The sequence below is a fragment of the Somniosus microcephalus genome, chromosome 16 (genome assembly GCF_052327205.1).
Source record: "Somniosus microcephalus isolate GS21.2 chromosome 16, FLI_Smic_1.0, whole genome shotgun sequence".
Lineage (NCBI taxonomy): Eukaryota > Metazoa > Chordata > Chondrichthyes > Squaliformes > Somniosidae > Somniosus > Somniosus microcephalus.
This window is the reverse complement of record NC_141002.1, coordinates 34064005-34082784: the sequence shown is the minus strand read 5'-3', so window position 1 is coordinate 34082784 and position 18780 is coordinate 34064005. Positions and strand designations below refer to the sequence as shown.

Here is an 18780-nt window from a genome sequence, read left to right as displayed (position 1 = left end):
AATTGGGTAGCGCCACCTTTGGGGTGCTACCTTCGCCAGGGCGCTAATTTTAGCACCCCGAAAAAGTTAGCGCCCCTGCGGCCGAGAGGGAGGAGGGGCGCTACTGGAAGCCCCGCGTCCCTCTTGGGGCGCTGCGAGCCAATATCGCGGCGCTACGTGCCTCTTAAGGTGCTAACGGGAGGCGCAAATCAACCGAATTTAGCCCCCCATATCTTTTATAGCTATTAAAAATCTGATTGCCATTTCAGTACAGAGGTCAGTTAAATATATTTTAGATGAAGGATAACAAGGAATGCTGGCTCGTTTACTGAGATCTGTCCAAGAACTATGGCCCTTAATCAATTGTTGGTTGGGGCGTTTGTTGGCATGGCTGTTTTGGTAGATTACAGAAGCAAATAAAAACCTGCAAAATAATTAGAACATAAGCAAACCTCACAAAATAAAAACCCTACAAATCTTGTTATAGTCTCATAGAACGCTACATGTGCAAACGCATTTCACTATCTGCCTGCTTTTAGACTGAGGGTTTGACCGCCCCCGCCCCCCCCGCAGCAAAGAGTAAAGACAGATTTGCAATTTTTAGTGCTAACATATGCGTTTGCTTCTCATAAATGCCGTATTTGATAAGTAATTTAAATTTAGGCACAATACACATTCATACAAATGAAGGACTCCCAAAGCACTACTGGGATTAGGGGGGGAAGCTGTTTGTAACAAGATTGCAAATGCAGTTATAAAGAATAGGGCCTAGAAATTCAGTTGCGTTTGCGCCCACTTACTGGCTATAGAGTGGGTTGTGCCGGAAGTTTTTTACGCCCGAAATTGAGTTCGTCCCTAACATCGGCGTTAGCCGGTAGCGCTGCACCGGCACCGATGACGTCATCGGTGTGCGCAGCGCCCCGGTTCCAATGGTAAACCGTCCCGATGGCCAAATTCAGTTGCGGCCGCAAACAGCGTTTGCAAAACGGTGCCTTGCAGCTCCGAAAGGCCGGCGCATAAAGGTGGAGCGGCGGCCGGACGCTTTTCCGGCGGCCGCCTGCCCGCAGCTCCCTCCCCGGACTCCTGCACCACCCCCCCGCGGCATTGGTGTGTGACTCCCGCGAGCCCGGCACTTCTCCGTGGTGCCGGGCTCATTTGCCAGGGGAATCCAGCGGCGATCTCACGGCTGCAGGCAGCTCCTCCTTAAGAGAAGGAGGAGGCCTGCAGTACCCCAGCCTGCCGCACCGCATCAGTTGCCGCAGCGGCAGCTGGGTGCCGGAAACTGACATTCTTCGCCCCAAACGAGGCGGCCAAACTCTGTAATAGCGCCCGCCGCCGTCTTGGGGCGGCGCTACTGAATTTCAGGCGGGCGCTAGGGGAATGCGGCCCAGCGCTAAATTTCGGGCACTAAAGACCTGGCGCGGCGAGACCGAATTTCTAGGCCTTGGTGTTTGATTTTGTACACAGAGGTGACCGCTTCGGTCCAGTGTCAGGGGAGAAGTTTGGTTAAAATCTAAAGAACTGTTCCATAGATCAAAACCACAGATACAGGCACTTTAACCACACATGCCCACTTTCCAGTTCAACAAGGCACCTGCTGAGAATCAGTTTCTTATCACGTCTGCAGTTTTTACTTATTGCATTGACAATGTAAAATGCTCACAGACACATGGGCCAAACCATAGGCGATTCCTACCACACGTCTGAAATAACATCAGAGGAAAATCTGACATCGTTAAAGAACACTATTTTATGGAGCCGATGTGTGACTTCCTAGCAACATCGCTAAAACGGGCATGTCGGTAATGAGCTATCTGTCCCAGTATAAATGCGTCCATTATTTTGAAATAAAAATCATAGATTTAAGATAATTGGCAAAACAACTAAGGGGGAGATGAGGAGGATTTTTGTTTAACACAGTGACTTGCTATGATCTGGAATGCACTACATAAAAACATAAGAATTAGGAGCAGGAGTAGACCATTTGGCCCCTTCGAGCCTGCTCCGCCATTCAATAAGATTATGGCTGACCTTCGATCACAACTCCACTTTCCTGCACTAGCCCCATATCCCTTGATTCCCTTAATATTCAAAAACCTATCGATCTCTGTATTGAATTTCCTCAATGACTGAGCCTCCACAGCCCTCTGGGGTAGAGAATTCCAAAGATTTACCACTCTTTGAGTGAAGAAATTTCTCCTCATCTCAGTCCTAAATGGCTGACCCCTTATTCTGAGACTGTGACCCCCTGGTTCTAGACTCCCCAGCCAGGGGAAACATCCTCCCTGTATCTACCCGGTCAAGCCCTGTAAGAATTTTGCATGTTTCAATGAGATCACCTCTCATTCTTCTAAACTCCAGAGAATATAGGCTGAGTCTACTCAATCTCTCCTCATAGGATAATCCCCCTATCCCAGGAATCAATCTGGTGAACCTTCGTTGCACTCCCTCTATGGCACGTATATCCTTCCTTGGGTAAGGAGACCAAAACTGTACACAATACTGCAGGTGTGGTCTCACCAGGGCCCTATATAATTGCAGTAAGATGTCTTTACTCTTATACTCAAATCCTCTTGTAACAAAGGCCAACCTATCATTTGCTTTCCTAATTGCTTGCTATACCTGCATGTTAACTTTCAGTGATTCATGTACAACATTTCCCAATTTCTCACCATTTGCTTTTCTATTTTTTCTACCAAAGTGCATAACTTCACATTTCTCCACATTATATTCCATTTGCCACGCTCTTGCCCACTCACTTAGCCTGTCTATATCCCCTTGAAGCCTCTTTGCATCTTCCTCACAACTTACATTCCCACCAAGCACTGATCCTTGCAGTACCCCACTAGTTACAGCCTGCCAACCTGAAAATGATCCATTTCTTCCTACTCTGTTTTCTGTCCGTTAACCAATCCTCAATCCATATTACCCCCAATCCCATGAGCCCTAATTTTGTTTAATAACCTCTTGTGTGGCACCTTATCGAATGCCTTCTGAAAATCCAAATACACCACATCCACTGGTTCCCCCTTATCTATTCTGCTAGTTACAACCTCAAAAACTTCTAACAGATTTGTCAAACACGATTTCCCTTTCATAAATCAGTGTTGACTGTGCCCGGTCCTATTATTATTTTCTAAGTGCCCTGTTACCACGTCCTTAATAGATTCTAGCATTTTCCCGACTGTTGTCAGGCTAACTGGTCTGTAGTTCCCCATTTTCTCTCTCCCTGCTTTCTTAAATAGTGGGATTACATTTGCTACCTTCCAATCTGCAGGAACCGTTCTAGAATCTATGGATTTTGCAAAATGACAACCATTGCATTCACTATCTCTATAGCTACCTCTTTCAAAATCCTAGGAGGTAGGCCACCAGGTCCAGGGGATTTATAGGTTTTCAGTCCCATTAATTTCTCCAGTACTATTTTTTTTACTAATACTAATTTCTTTCAGTTCCTCATTCTCACTAGACCCTTGGTTCTCTACTATTTCCGTGAAGACAGACATAAAGTATTTGTTTAATTTCTCTGACATTTACTTTCACTAATCGTTTCCTTTTTACATACGTATAGAAGCTTTTACAGTCTGTTTTTATGTCTCTCGCTAGTTTACTCTCATATTCTATTTTCCCTTTCTTTATCAATTTCTTGGTCCTCCTTTGCCGAATTCTAAAATCCTCCCAATCCTCAGGCTTACTATTCTTTTTGGCAACATTATAAGCCGCTTCCTTTGATCTAATACTATCTTTAACTTCTGTTAGCCACAGTTGGACCACTTTTCCTGTGGGATTTTTGTGCCTTAAAGGAATGTATATTTGTTGTAAATTATATTTTAATTCTTTAAATGCTAGCCATTGCTTCTCTACCATACCTTTTAATGTAGTTTCCCAATCTACCTTAAACAACTCGCCCCTCATACCTACCTAGTTTGCTTTGTTTAGATTTAAGACCCTAGTTTCAGATTTAACTAAATCACTTTCAAACTCAATATAAAATTCTATCATATTATGGTCACTCTTCCCTAAAGGTCCCTTTACTACAAGGTTATTAATTAACTGTTTCTCATTGCACAATACGAGGTCCAAAATAGCCTGTTCCTCAACATACTGATCTAGAAAACTATCTTGCATACATTCCATGAATTCATCCTCCACACTATTACTGCAAATTTGGTTTGCCCAGTCTATATGTAGATTAAAGTCCCCCATGACTACTGTGTTACCCTTGTTACATGCGCCTCTAATTTCTTGACTTGTACTCTGTTCTACATTACAACTACTGTTTGGGGGCCTTTAAACAACTCCCACCAATGTTTTCTGCCCTTTGCGGTTTCTTAGCTCCACCCAAACTGAATCTACTTCTTGATTTTCATTAGTGTACAAGTCTTAACTGTGTGATTAGTAAAGGAATTTTACTAAGAAAAATCAGAGTGGGAGTGGGTATTGCATTGCATGGCCGGACATGCAGCGTCAAAAGAACTCAGGGTTCCTTCAACACTGTTTGTTGGGGAAAAAAGTAAGAATTTTAGGGTTGAGGGCTTGATTGCGGAGCTGATTCAACCCTGTCCACGTTGCATAAGGAATGGCACAGATGGTCACCAAACAAGAGGAGTTCTCAACCCCATTCAACTCAAAATGGGCCAATTCACTGAGATGATTTGGATGAGATGTCCTTTTAACACACACAATGCCAATTTGCTATTGGTTCAAATCCATTCTATGCTATAAGACACTACACTGTCCTGTGTTTGCCAAATGCTGTGGAAGAGAAAAATCTCCGAGCCTCAAAGTCTTGCTGTTCCCACAATCCACCAACTGAACGGGATGGGCCGTAATGCAATTTTAACTAAAAACAGGAAATGCTGTTAATGCAATGGGGTTAGTCAGCATCTGAAAGAGAAAATCTTTATTTTATATACTGACTAATCCACTGTGTATTTCCAACATTCAGATTTACAGCACAATGGTTTTAATTATTATTATAGCTTTTAACCCATTACTTTTTGGACTTTTTCCTTGCTACATGTCTCATCTCTCTAATGGTGAAGTAGTGACCATCTTCTCCCTCTCATCAACTGCAGATTTAGATTATCCAATTTGAAATGGGGAACTGGAACAGGACTGGAAGCAGAGCCCAATGAAATGTTCCATACATTACAACAGTGACTACCCTTCAAAAGCACTTCAGTGGCTGTGATGCAGTTTGGGATGTCCTAAGGTCATGAAAGACGTCCCATAAATGAAAATCCTTCCTTTCCTAATATTCATCCTCAATATAAAACACCAAGAACTGAACAGAATTCTTCATGCTACATTCCTTTAAAAAAGTACCAGCTAATTTCCTATGACATTGCTCACGGATTATTTAAAGAGAAACTGGAACAGAGTCGGCCTCAGCAGCTAATGCTTCTGACTTGACCTGCTCTCAAATTGAGTCCCAAGGAGTATCTAGATGCCCAGGGCTTCAAAGTAGCTAAAATTTCAGTTGGAACTTTTTAAAAGTAAGGTATTTCAATTTTATAAGTCTTGTCTTCATTTTTTCTCTCTCGCTTTTAATTCATTTTTAAAACACATAAGGGAAAAAATTGAGTCTTGCCCCCTTTGGGGCACTAACTTCGCCAGGTTAGCAACCTGAAAAGATTAGCGCCCCCACGGCCGAAATTGAATGGAAGCGCCCTGCCTCCCTCTTGGGGCACTGCGAGGGAATATCACGGCACCACGCGCTGTGGCACATCACGCCGCGGTATTGCAGGCCTTCCTCCCCTTCTTAAAGGGGAGGGGCCTTACGCAGCACGACCCGGGGCCCAGCTGAGCCACCAGGGATCGGAGTGCTGGCAAAAGAGCTCGGCACTCAAGTGAAGTGCCGGGCTCACGGAGTGCAGCCGGCACTCCACGGGGGAGGGGGAGGGCAGCAGAGGAGGCCGGGGACGGCAACGGGGGCAGGTGTTGGCAGGCGGCCAGCAACAAAAATGGCCACCCGGCACCTCGCCTTTAATTAGCGCCGCCCCGCCTGCAGGTAGGCCCCCCCCGACCCTGTCGGACATAGCATCCAGCAGTAAGTCAGGGGGTGCTACCGAAGATCGCGAGCGGGGTGCTGCGCACGGCGATGACATCATCACCGGCGGCACAGCACCATGGGGCGCTAACAGTTACCGCCGCCGCTAACCTCCTGCTGAATTTCGCGGGAGGCATCAGCGCGGTAGCACCCAGGCGCTAGTTGCTTTTACACCCTGTTAGCGCCCTCTTAGGGTGCTAACGGGAGGCGCAAAGCAACCGAAGTTTTCCCCATAGTAGCTAAATTCAGTAAAGTTACGGCATGAGAAATTGTAGTGCACTTACCATAGGCAAGTTTGGGCTCTATGTGCTTTGCAAAAGAATCCAGAAGGCTCTGTTCTTTCTGTACTGGTTCATCTTCCAACAGCCCAAGCCTTCATTGAAAACAAATAAAGGTCATTCCAAGCAATAGAGGTTTTTTGCAAAATGAGTCAATTAAAACAGTCTTTTTAGGGGTGTAATAAGTTGGAACACAGACAAGCTATGCCTTGGAGTGATGGAATTACTCAACAAGATGTTCTCTTTTTCAACATACATTTGGTGAGAAGAACAGAACGGAGAAAGAGAGAGAGAGAGAAATCAGAGGGACAGTTAAGCTGGCTTCACTGATTCAGCATGCAGGTAGAATTCTGAATCTCCCAATGTAACTTTGGTGGAAGCCCCCCAGAGAAACAGAGAACTCCCGTGGAAATTCTACCCAATAGTTTGCTATAACAGCACCGGCCGAGACCGAAAAAGAGATCACCGTCCTGCTCCTTCAGCAAACGCACAAAGACCGAGTAAGTGTACTTTAAAATGAGACATCTGGCTCCTGCCTTAATAAAGAGCTGTCTTAAGTTTATTAGAAACATATATTTTTCAGTTATAAAGGTTTCTCTCACCCAGGTCACTTGGTTGCACAAATCTGATAAGTACTTGACAACTGTTCCTTCTCCAAACAGCCCTAAAGGTGGTGAGTTCGAGTCACAGGAAGGCACCACCCCCCCACCAACCCCCACCTCATAATTTGTACACCCGAGTCCTCAGCCAGACTGCTGGATAGACTGCCATGCAAACACGAAGAGGTCTGGCTCAGGATGGGAAGAATAAATATATTGTTCAGCTCATCATGATCGAGTCAGCTCATCTTGACAGATCGCTGTGAACAGAGTACCAGTGGCGCTGACGGAGAACTCTGCCAGTTCTCCAATCCTCCGACAGGCGGACAGTGCGAGCGACCTTTGAGAGAGGAATTGCAGAAAAAAAACAAAGCTTGTCTCACCATGTCAGAGTGCTCATTCTGTTGTCATCTCTTCCAATCTTATCATAGATGGCTTCTTGGAGACTTTGGAAGCTGCTGGATGGTGCAATTCCCACCAGGTTACACATGAGCTCTCTCTGTACAAACATAAGATTAGGGAATAACCGGATTAAAAAGTGGGGAGTTCAGGGACAGAGGCAGCAGGGGGAGGGGAAGGAGGGAGGGAGCAGCACAAAGAGACCACTTTCTACTCTCATGCTACATTGATATACTTTTACATTTTTATAAATTAAGCGCGTCATTGCTGACTGGGCAATCCTATTTGAATTTATTTCAACACAAGTTGAAGTTCTCAACTTCGTTATTTTGAATGAAAGATTATACACAAGTAAAATGTGTTGTTTTACTAATTATAAGAGGAAGGGGAAATAGGGCTGGAGGAGATTACATAGATGTTGTAGCACAAGAGAATGGAGGGATTGGGACTGTAGCAACCCCAGCCCCTCCCCTCAAAAGCCACCTGCAAACAAGGCTGGGGGTTGCTTTTTGGTAAATAGTTCTCCAGCCATGTTGGAAAGGAGAAGAATATTCTCCCATTGCATTTAAAATAAGAAATAAATGAAAATAGGGGATGTCCACTGATAATTCTGCCCCCTGTCTCTCCCTCACACCCGAGTAGCACGTTCTGTCCCCTCTATACTCACCGGCATCAATCTATCTGTTGATCACCATTAGCACCAGGTTCAAAACACAAGACGCCGGGAATTTCCTCGGGGGGTGGGGGTGTGTCTTCCAATCGGCAGAAACCCCCTTTACGTGGTGCATCAGGGATTTCCACTGGAGTAACGGTGGCCAATTGGGAGACCCCCTCAAGGGAATTCCCAATAAAATGTATATTCGTGTAGTATCTGGGCATTTAACTTACTCGGAAAATAACATTATAAGATGCTTAGCAAATTAAAAAAGAAATAAAAACAGAAAATGCTGGAAGATACACAGCAGGACAGTGGGTTTCTGAAAGGTATACACCCCTCATCAGAACTGAGATCTAAAAGATAAGTAAACATCTTGGTAGATGGAGGGGAAATAAAGGGAGGAGGAGAAAGAAACACAGCGAGGGAGTTAATGGGTTGAATAACCTACAAACTGCTCATTAGAAAACTGTTAGATTGTAGGAACGGAGGTTCCTATCGAAAAGACTGAGTTCGACTCAGACAATTAAAACAATGAACTTTAATGGAACAAAACAGGTTTTAACTAGAAACTGCTGGAATACATCAACTACAGGTCTGCTCTCCTTGAAGGCTCCACGAGGACTGATCCCCTGGTCTGAAGGCTGACGTCATGGCGCCATCACATTCTTCCCGCCATTGGGGAATCACGTGACTAACGGCATGACGTCATCACGTTGAAACCGCGCTGTAATAACTAGACATTGTACAGTCAAACAGTGTAATTAAAGGTACAGGCACAGGCAGTAACTACATTGCTGTTAAAGGAATCATGTACAACCGCTCTGAGTCCTTTGGTGGCTCCGCCACATGCGCCCCCCCAGAATTGTCTTTAACAGAAAAAGTGAGATGAGGAGGAGGTCTGACAAGTCAGTCTGATTGACTTCGATACCCTGGCAGAGGAAGTTGATGACCGGTGGTCGAGCTGGCAGTCGGTTATGGTTGAGCAGGCGCGGTGAGCGTGGTCGGATTGGCGGGCGGCTGCGGGCGGTCGGCCACGTTTGGGTGGTTGAGCGACGATGACTGGGTGGTCCAGGTCCAGGTGAGCCGGCTTCAATCGGTCCACCGAGATGTGATCCGGCTTTCCTCCGACGTCGACCGAAAAGGATTTGTCTCCTGGTTTGATGACGCGGAAAGGACCAGTGTAAGGGGGTTTGAGCGGATCCCGGTGAGCGTCGTGATGGATGAATACATACTCAGCATTTTTCAGTCCCGGTGGCACGTGGGAGTTCTGTAAGCCGTGATTTGATGTAGGCACCGGAGCGAAGCATCTGGCTGCTTCCTGGTGGCTAACGAGTTGCTGGGAGGCGGACCATGGCTCTGTGGGAGAAGGGAGGAAATCCCCTGGTACTCGGAGAGGCTGGCCGTAGACGAGTTCAGCTGAGGACGATTGCAGGTCTTCTTTGGGCGCCGTACGAAGACCCAAAAGGACCCATGGAAGTCTGTCCACCCATCCTGCACCTTGAAGACTGGCCCGAAGGGCGGCTTTAAGCGACCTGTGGAATCGCTCGCAAAGGCCGTTCGCCTGTGGATGATAGGCGGTGGTGCGATGAAGTTTGGTGCCGAGCCCCTGAGCTAGTGTTCCAAAGCTCCAAGGAAAATTGTGGCCCACGGTCAGAAGAGATGTCCGCCGGTACCCCGAAACAGGCAACCCAACAGGAGATGAAAGCTCTAGCAACGTCTGCCGAAGTGGTGGAAACCAAAGGAATTGCCTCTGGCCACCTGGTGGTGCGGTCCACCATGGTGAGGAGATGAGTATAACCCTGAGAAGACGGAAGCGGCCCCACAAGGTCCACATGCACGTGGTCGAAACGACGCTCCGGAACAGCGAACGTAGCCACTGGAGCTTTAACATGACGCTGGACTTTGGCCTTCTGGCAGACGACGCAGGTATTAGCCCAGTCACGGACATCGAGGTGCATACCTTGCCAGACGAACTTCGCCGACATAAGCCATTGTGAAGCCTTCATCCCAGGGTGCGACAACCCGTGTATGGCATCAAACACCTTCCGGCGCCATGCGACCGGCACGATAGGTCGGGGAACGCCCATGGAGACGTCGCAAAGGAGCGTGCGCCTGTGGCCTGGAAAGTGACGTCGGTCGCTTGGAAGCTAGAGGGAACGGTTCTGTATGATTGGACCTCAATGTCCGAGGCCTGATCTGCAGCTATGAGGGCGTAGTCGATCCCCAGGTGCACCGCGTGGACCGTCACACGGGAGAGGCAATCCGCCACCAGGTTGTCCTTACCAGACACATGTTGAATATCCGTGGTAAATTCGGAAATAAACGTCAAGTGACGTTGTTGACGAGCGGACCACGGTTCGGCGGTCTTGGCCATGGCGAACATAAGAGGTTTGTGGTCGACAAAAGCCGTGAAGGGACATCCTTCCAATAAGAACCGGAAATGGCGAATGGCGAGGAAAAGGGCCAGTAGCTCCCGATCGAAGGTGCTGTATTTTTTTTCATTTTTCCGTAGTTGACGGCTGAAAAACGCCAGCGGTTGCCACGTGCCGTTGACCCACTGCTCTTGCACTGCACCGATGGCGTAGTCTGACGCGTCCGTGGTAAGGGCGATGGTGGCACCTGGAAGGGGGTGCGCCAGCATGGTTGCGTTGGCCAAAGCGCTCTTGGTGTTGACGAACGCCTGGTCCATCTCAGCTGTCCAGCTGATTGGATCCTTACCGGACTTGCCCTTGAGGGCCCCGTACAAGGGTTGCATAAGCTGAGCTGCCTTAGGGACAAAACGGTGGTAGAAGTTGACCATCCCCAAGAACTCTTGCAAGGCCTTGACAGTTGGTGGGCGCGGGAAAGAGGTAACCACTTCCACCTTCGTCATTAAGGGGATGGCGCCGGCCGATGTTATGCGGTGTCCCAAGAAATCGATCTGCTGCAGGCCGAACTGGCACTTGGCCGGGTTGATGATTAAACCGTGCTGGCTGAGGCGCGTAAAGAGGGAACGCAAATGGGAGATATAAGAACATAAGAAATAGGAGCAGGAGTAGGCCAATCGGCCCCTCAAGCCTGCTCCGCCATTCAATAAGATCATGGCTGATCTGATCCTAACCGCCAATCTACTATCACAGAACCATCTCCTGAATCTAACAGAATTAGACACACGAAATAGGAGCAGGATCAGGCTACACGGCCCCTGGGCCCGCTCAGCTACCCACAGGGCCATGTCCGATCCGAACCTAGACTCGTGCAAATTCCTGCCCGCTCCCCGTAACCCTTAATTCCCTTTACTTCTAGGAAACTGTCTATTTCTGTTTTAAATTTATGTAATGATGTAGCTTCTACAGCTTTTTGAGGCAGCATATTCCATGGACCTACCACCCTCTGAATGAAGTAGTTCCTCCTCATCTCAGTTTTGAAAGAGCAGCCCCTTATTCTAAGACTATGCCCCCTAGTTCTAGTTTCACCCATCATCGGGAACATCCTCCCCGCATCCACCCAATCCAACCCCTTCACAATCTTATATGTTTCAATAAGATCGCCTCTCATTCTTCTGAACTCCAATGAGTAGAGTCCCAATCTACTCAACCTCTCCTCATATGTCCATCCCCTCATCCCCGGGATTAACTGAGTGAACCTTCTTTGTACTGACTCGAGAGCAAGTATGTCTTTTCTTAAGTATGGACACCAAAACTGTATGCAGTATTCCAGGTGCGGTCTCACCAATACCTTGTACAACTGAAGCAATACCTCCCTATTTTTATATTCTATCCCCCTAGCAATGAAAGCCAACATTCCATTGGCCTTCTTAATCACTTGCTGCACCTGCATACTAACCTTTTGAGTTTCGTGCACCAGGATCCCCAGATCCCTTTGTACTTCAGTACTTTCCAGTTTCTTGCCATTAAGATAATAACTTGCTCTACGATTTTTCCTGCCAAAGTGCATAACCTCACACTTTCCAGTATTGTATTCCATCTGCCAAATCTCTGCCCACTTACTTAGCCTGTCTATGTCCCCTTGCAGGTTTTTTATGTCCTCCTCACTCACTACTTTCCCTCCCATCTTAATATCATCTGCAAACTTTGATATGTTACACTCGGTCCCCTCCTCCAAATCGTTAATATAGATTGTAAAGAGTTGGGGACCCAGCACTGACCCCTGCGGAACACCACTAGTTACTGATTGCCAGTCTGAGAATGAACCATTTATCCCAACTCTCTGCCTTCTGTTAGATAGCCAATCCTCTATCCATGCCAGAATATTACCCCCAATCCCGTGATTTTTTATCTTGAGCAATAATCTTTTGTGTGGCACCTTGTCAAATGCCTTTTGGAAGTCTAAATACACTACGTCCACTGGTTCCCCTTTATCCACCCTATATGTTACTTCCTCAAAGAACTCCAGCAAATTTGTCAAACATGACTTCCCCTTCATAAAACCATGCTGACTTTGTCCTATTAAATTATGATTATCCAAATGTCCTGTTACTGTCTCCTTAATAATGGACTCCAAAATTTTACCTACCACAGATGTTAGGCTAACCGGTCTATAGTTTCCAGCCTTCTGTCTACTGCCCTTTTTAAATAAGGGTGTTACATTAGCAGTTTTCCAGTCTGCCGGGACCTTTGCCGAGTCCAGGGAGTTTTGGAAAATTATTACCAATGCATCCACAATCCCTACCGTCACTTCCCTCAAGACCCTAGGATGTAAGCCATCAGGTCCAGGTGATTTATCCGCCTTGAGTCCCATTATTTTACCGAGTACCACTTCCTTAGTGATTTTGATCGTGTTTAGCTCCTCCCCCCCTTTAGCCCCCTGTTTGTCCAGTGTTGGGATATTCTTAGTGTCCTCTACTGTAAAGATTGATACAAAATATTCATTCAGTGTTTTTGCCATCTCCATATTTCCCACCATTAATTTCCTGGTCTCATCCTCTAAGGGATCAACATTTACTTTAGCCACCCTTTTTCTTTTTATATAACTATAAAAACTCTTACTATCTGTTTTTATATTTTTTGCTAATTTACTTTCATAATCTATCTTCCCTTTCTTAATCAATCTTTTTGTTATTTTTTGCTGTCTTTTAAAGTTTTCCCAATCCTCTATCCTCCCACTAGATTTGGCTACCTTATATGCCCTTGTTTTTAGTCGAATACTATCCTTAAATTCGTTACTTAGCCACGGATGGCTGTCTTTTCTTTTACACTCTTCCTTGCTAGCACTGGTGATGAGAATGTTGTCAAGGTAGATGAAGATGAAGCGTAGGTCTCGGAGCAGTGAGTCCATTAAACGCTGGAACGCCTGTGCTGCATTCTTCAAGCCAAACGGCATCCGCAGGAACTCAGAGGCCAAAAGGGGTGATCACTGCGGTTTTTGGGACGTCTTGCGGGTGCACGGGAACCTGGTGATATCCCCGGACGAGGTTGACTTTAGAAAAGATAGAATTTCCCGCCAAATGGGCCGAGAAATCCTGAATATGTGGAATCGGGTACCGATCCGGAGTGGTGGCGTCGTTTAGGCGTTGGTAGTCACTGCATTGCCGCCAGCCGCCGCCCGGTTTCGGAACAATGTGGAGAAGCGAGGACCAGGGACTATTGGATCGTCGAATGATCCCGAGCCGCTCCATCGTGTCGAACTCCGCTTTCGCAGCCACGAGCTTGCCGGGTTCAAGCCTTCTAGCCCGCGCATAAACCGGGCAGCCAGTAGTGGTGATATGATGTTCGACACCATGCTTCGTTGCCGAGGAGGAGAAAGTGGGCCTTGTCAGCTCCGGAAACTCTCCGAGGAGCCGAGTGAAGTCATCCAGAGGAGGGAAGGCGCAGGCAATAGAGGGCGACATGGAGGTACCGCGGTAGCACGGAATCGAGTGGAAGGTGGCCGCGTTGATCAGCCGGCGGTGCCGGACATCGACGAGGAGGCTGTTGGCACAGAAAATCCGCCCCTAGGATGGACTGAGACACTGTGGCCGTGACGAATTCCCAAAAGAAGCGCTGACTGCCGAAACAGACTTCGACCCGCCGCTTTCGGAAAGTTCGAATTGCTGCGCCATTAGCCGCCACGAGGGAAAAACTGAGGTTCCCAGCCTGCATATCGAGCTTTGACGCAGGTAGAATGCTACACTGCGCCCCGGTGTCACAAAGAAAACGTCGGCCCGATAGGGAATCGGTGATATAAAGAAGTTTCCCCGTAGATCCGATGGCCATCGCAACCGCGGAGTGCCCGTTAGACCCAGTCCTCCTTCGCCAGGAACGCTGCAGGAGCTTTGTTGGGTTTTTTAGGGTGAAAAACTGCAGGGGGAGCGGCAGCATCGTGCTTTTGCGCCAAAACGGGCGTGGTAGGAGCACCAGCCCGCTGTCGGAGGAGCTGGAACTGCGTCTGTGGGGGATGGGCGCCTCGTGGCCGCGCAGCACTGCTGGGTTACCGTGAAAATCTTATCGGCTTCGGCAGCAAACTCAGCGCAGTCTGTAATGTCGGATCTGGCTAGGGCAGCCTGTACCTGCTCAGGCATTTGGTAGAGGAAAAGCTCCCGGAAGAGGAAACATTCCGGTTCGGCACCCAAGAGCGCGAGCATTTGGCTCATGAGCTCGGACGGTTTGGAGTCCCCGAGGCCAGGCAGCGTGATGAGCCGGCGAGCGCACTCTGACTTCGAGAGCCCAAAGACCTGAAGCAACCGCACCTTAGTCGCATCATACTTGCTGTCAGTAGGAGGAATACCGAGGAGGCTGATGATCCGTGAGGCAGTTGCGCTGTCGAGGGCGGAGACCACGTAATAATAACGGGTCTGATCCGCGACGATGTTCCTGATGGCGAACTGGGCTTCAGCCTGGATAAGCCAGGCGTCTGGTTGTTGCTCCCAGAACTGTGGCAGTTTCAGCGTGACGGCGTTCGTGTCCATGATGAATCTTCCACGAAAATTGTTCGTAGAAATTGGGGTCACCAATGTAGGAACGGAGGTTCCTATTGAAAAGACTGAGTTCGACTCAGACAATTAAAACAATGAACTTTATTGGAACAAAACAGGTTTTAACTAGAAACTGCTGGAATACATCAACTACAGGTCTGCTCTCCTTGAAGGCTCCACGAGGACAGATCCCCTGGTCTGAAGGCTGATGTCATCACGTTCTTCCCGCCATTGGGGAATCACGTGACTAACGGCATGACATCATCACGTTGAAACCGCGCTGTAAAGGTAACTAGACATTGCACAGTCAAACAGTGTAATTAAAGGTACAGGCACAGACAGTAACTACATTGCTGTTAAAGGAATTATGTACAACCGCTCTGAGTCCTTTGGTGGCTCCGCCACAAGATGATATAAAAGATAGAAAAATATATTTTTTTAAAATCTGCCAGTACAGTAGTTAAGAGGGTGAACAGACAAGGAGGAGACCCAAATAAAAAGGCAAGAAAAAGGAACACTGAAGAAAAAGGTGGGGGGAGGGAAACAAAGAGAAACTTACAAAACACAAGGGGGTGGAGTTTCCGCTTTTGGCTCAAGTCGGCCATCTGGGGGCAAACTGCGCCCAAAATTACACTAGCTTTCAGAACTGATTTTATGGTTCAAGTTTCCACTCAAATTCTTCTGCATAATCACAAACGTAAAATCTTCCATGAACCAGCGCAGTCGGGCAGCGTTATAGAACGTCAGTTTATTTTTTCCTCCCCTTCCATTAAAAGATATTCGTAACATATTTAAGAGTGGTAACCTGGTGCAGTTTTATTAATACAGCCAAAAACGGGTTTATCACAAAAATAAGTGTCTAGTCCACCACCTGTGAATAACCCAATTTTAAATAATTGAAAACGACTAATAAACTATACAGAACCACTTACTAATTTCATTGGTGTACAGTAGAAAGCTTCTAGTAAATTAAATATTTAATATTTGAAAACTTTTATTAGTGTCCTTGCGCCAAAAAAAGCTGAATTTTAAGAGTCTTTGCGAAGGCCCGCAAACGGGCTCAATTACCGGAAACCCGCCATGGTGGGGGTGTGGCCAGTTTGTGGGTGGGGCCAGTTTCTAGCGTGATTTTTTTTTAAACGAGTGCAATAGATCGCGGAAATTCGATTTAGGCTGGATGTAACTTGCGTTTGAAATTCCTCGTTCTTTTGCGCTGGTTTGGCCGATTTTGGGCAAATTGTGCTGGAAATACCAACTGAACCTAGTGGAAACTCTACCCCAGGATGTCTGAAACGAAAACCAAAAATGTTGGCAAAATACAACGGACCCGATTTTCTGCTCCGAAATTGGTGCAAAAGCGCCATAAACTGGGCGGTGAGATGGAGATTGGTCCAGCACTGACTGGAAGAGGCAGGGACCCTGCGCAAAGGGTAGCGTAGGATTCGGGGGCAGGTGCTGAATACGCCTGCCAACAAATCGACAAGCGTATTGTGATGCCAGGGTAAATTCCTGCCATTTGCACCCTAGCAATGTGGGTGCAAGGGTTGGCTTTACTTCCCTGGCATCGGAGAGCGATCGACTACAGTTCAGAAATGGCCACTGATTTTTGTGACAATCTTGCAGCACACAGCCGGCCCACATGTACTGTGGCAAAGCAGCTCAACCCTCCCGAGGCGGATACCCCAACTGCGCGTGAATGGCACGGGTCGCCACCCAAAAATTGCAACTGCCCCCAACACTAGAAAAACCGGCCACGGTCAGGGGCCCAAGTAATGGGTGGACGAAGGTTGCCCCACACTAAGGATCTGATGCAAATTGCGGCAGAGAAGAGATTATGAGCCGGTGGGTTGGTCAGCCCCAAAGAGAGAAGACAGGCCCACACAACTGGTGCAGAACCCCTCCCACCCCCCATCACTGGTGCAGACCCCCTGCCCCCCCCAATCACTGCAGCTCCCCCCCCCAATCACTGCAGTTCCCCTCCCCCCCATCACTGCAGTGCCCCTCCCCCCCATCACTGCAGTTCCCCTCCCCCCCATCACTGCAGTTCCCCTCCCCCCCATCACTGCAGTTCCCCTCCCCCCCAATCACTGCAGCTCCCCCCAATCACTGCAGCTCCCCCCCAATCACTGCAGCTCCCCCCCCAATCACTGCAGCTCCCCCCCAATCACTGCAGCTCCCCCCCAATCACTGCGGCCCCCCCAATCACTGCAGCCCCCCCAATCACTGCAGCCCCCCCCAATCACTGCAGCCCCCCCCCAATCACTGCAGCTCCCCCCCAATCACTGCAGCTCCCCTCCCCCCCATCACTGCAGCTACCCCCCCATCACTGCTGCAGCTCCCCACCAAATCACCGGTGCAGACCCCCTGCCCGCCCCATCACTGGTGCAGACCCCTTGCCCGCCCCCATCACTGGTGCAGACCGCCTGCCCGCCCCATCACCGGTGCAGACCCCCCTGCCCGCCCCATCACTGGTGCAGACCCCTTGCCCGCCCCCATCACTGGTGCAGACCCCCTGCCCGCCCCCATCACTGGTGCAGATCCCTTGCCTGCCCCCATCACTGGTGCAGACCCCCTGCCCGCCCCCATCACTGGTGCAGACCGCCTGCCCGCCCCCATCACTGGTGCAGACCGCCTGCCCGCCCCCATCACCGGTGCAGACGCCCCTGCCCGCCCCATCACTGGTGCAGACCGCCTGCCCGCCCCATCACCGGTGCAGACCCCCCTGCCCGCCCCATCACTGGTGCAGACCCCTTGCCCGCCCCCATCACTGGTGCAGACCCCCTGCCCGCCCCATCACTGGTGCAGACTGCCTGCCCGCCCCCATCACCGGTGCAGACCCCCCTGCCCGCCCCATCACTGGTGCAGACCCCTTGCCCATCCCCACCACCGGTGCAGACCCCCTGCCCGCCCCAATCACTGGTGCAGACCCCCCTGCCCGCCCCATCATTGGTGCAGACCCCCCTGCCCGCCCCATCACTGGTGCAGACCCCTTGCCTGCCCCCATCACTGGTGCAGACCGCCTGCCCGCCCCCATCACTGGTGCAGACCGCCTGCCCGCCCCATCACCGGTGCAGACCCCCCTGCCCGCCCCATCACTGGTGCAGATCCCTTGCCTGCCCCCATCACTGGTGCAGACCCCCTGCCCGCCCCCATCACTGGTGCAGACCGCCTGCCCGCCCCCATCACTGGTGCAGACCGCCTGCCCGCCCCCATCACCGGTGCAGACGCCCCTGCCCGCCCCATCACTGGTGCAGACCGCCTGCCCGCCCCATCACCGGTGCAGACCCCCCTGCCCGCCCCATCACTGGTGCAGACCCCTTGCCCGCCCCCATCACTGGTGCAGACCCCCTGCCCGCCCCATCACTGGTGCAGACTGCCTGCCCGCCCCCATCACCGGTGCAGACCCCCCTGCCCGCCCCATCACTGGTGCAGACCCCTTGCCCATCCCCACCACCGGTGCAGACCCCCTGCCCGCCCCAATCACTGGTGCAGACCCCCCTGCCCGCCCCATCATTGGTGCAGACCCCCCTGCCCGCCCCATCACTGGTGCAGACCCCTTGCCTGCCCCCATCACTGGTGCAGACCGCCTGCCCGCCCCCATCACTGGTGCAGACCCCCCTGCCTGCCCCATCACTGGTGCAGACCCCCTGCCCATCCCCATCACTGGTGCAGACCCCTTGCCCGCCTCCATCACTGGTGCAGACCCCTGCCTGCCCCCACCACCGGTGCAGACCCCCTGCCCGCCCCCATCACCGGTGCAGATCCCCCTGCCTGCCCCATCACTGGTGCAGACCCCCTGCCCATCCCCATCACTGGTGCAGACCCCTTGCCCGCCTCCATCACTGGTGCAGACCCCTGCCTGCCTCCATCACCGGTGCAGACCCCCTGCCCGTCCCCATCACTGGTGCAGACCCCCTGCCCAC

General features: G+C 49.9%; 1 protein-coding gene across 2 annotated transcripts in view; it reads right to left on the bottom strand.

Annotated features, from left to right (window-relative positions):
* aass (aminoadipate-semialdehyde synthase) overlaps nt 1-18780 on the bottom strand; it is a 147802-nt gene that overhangs the window by 4239 nt on the left and 124783 nt on the right. For both annotated transcript variants that reach the window (XM_086008794.1, XM_086008793.1), the window contains exons 22-23: nt 7292-7407; nt 6316-6404 (exon numbers count right to left, since the gene is read on the bottom strand). In XM_086008794.1, coding sequence (XP_085864920.1) covers nt 6316-6404; nt 7292-7407 — 205 coding nt within the window. The remainder of the gene's footprint in view (nt 1-6315; nt 6405-7291; nt 7408-18780) is intronic.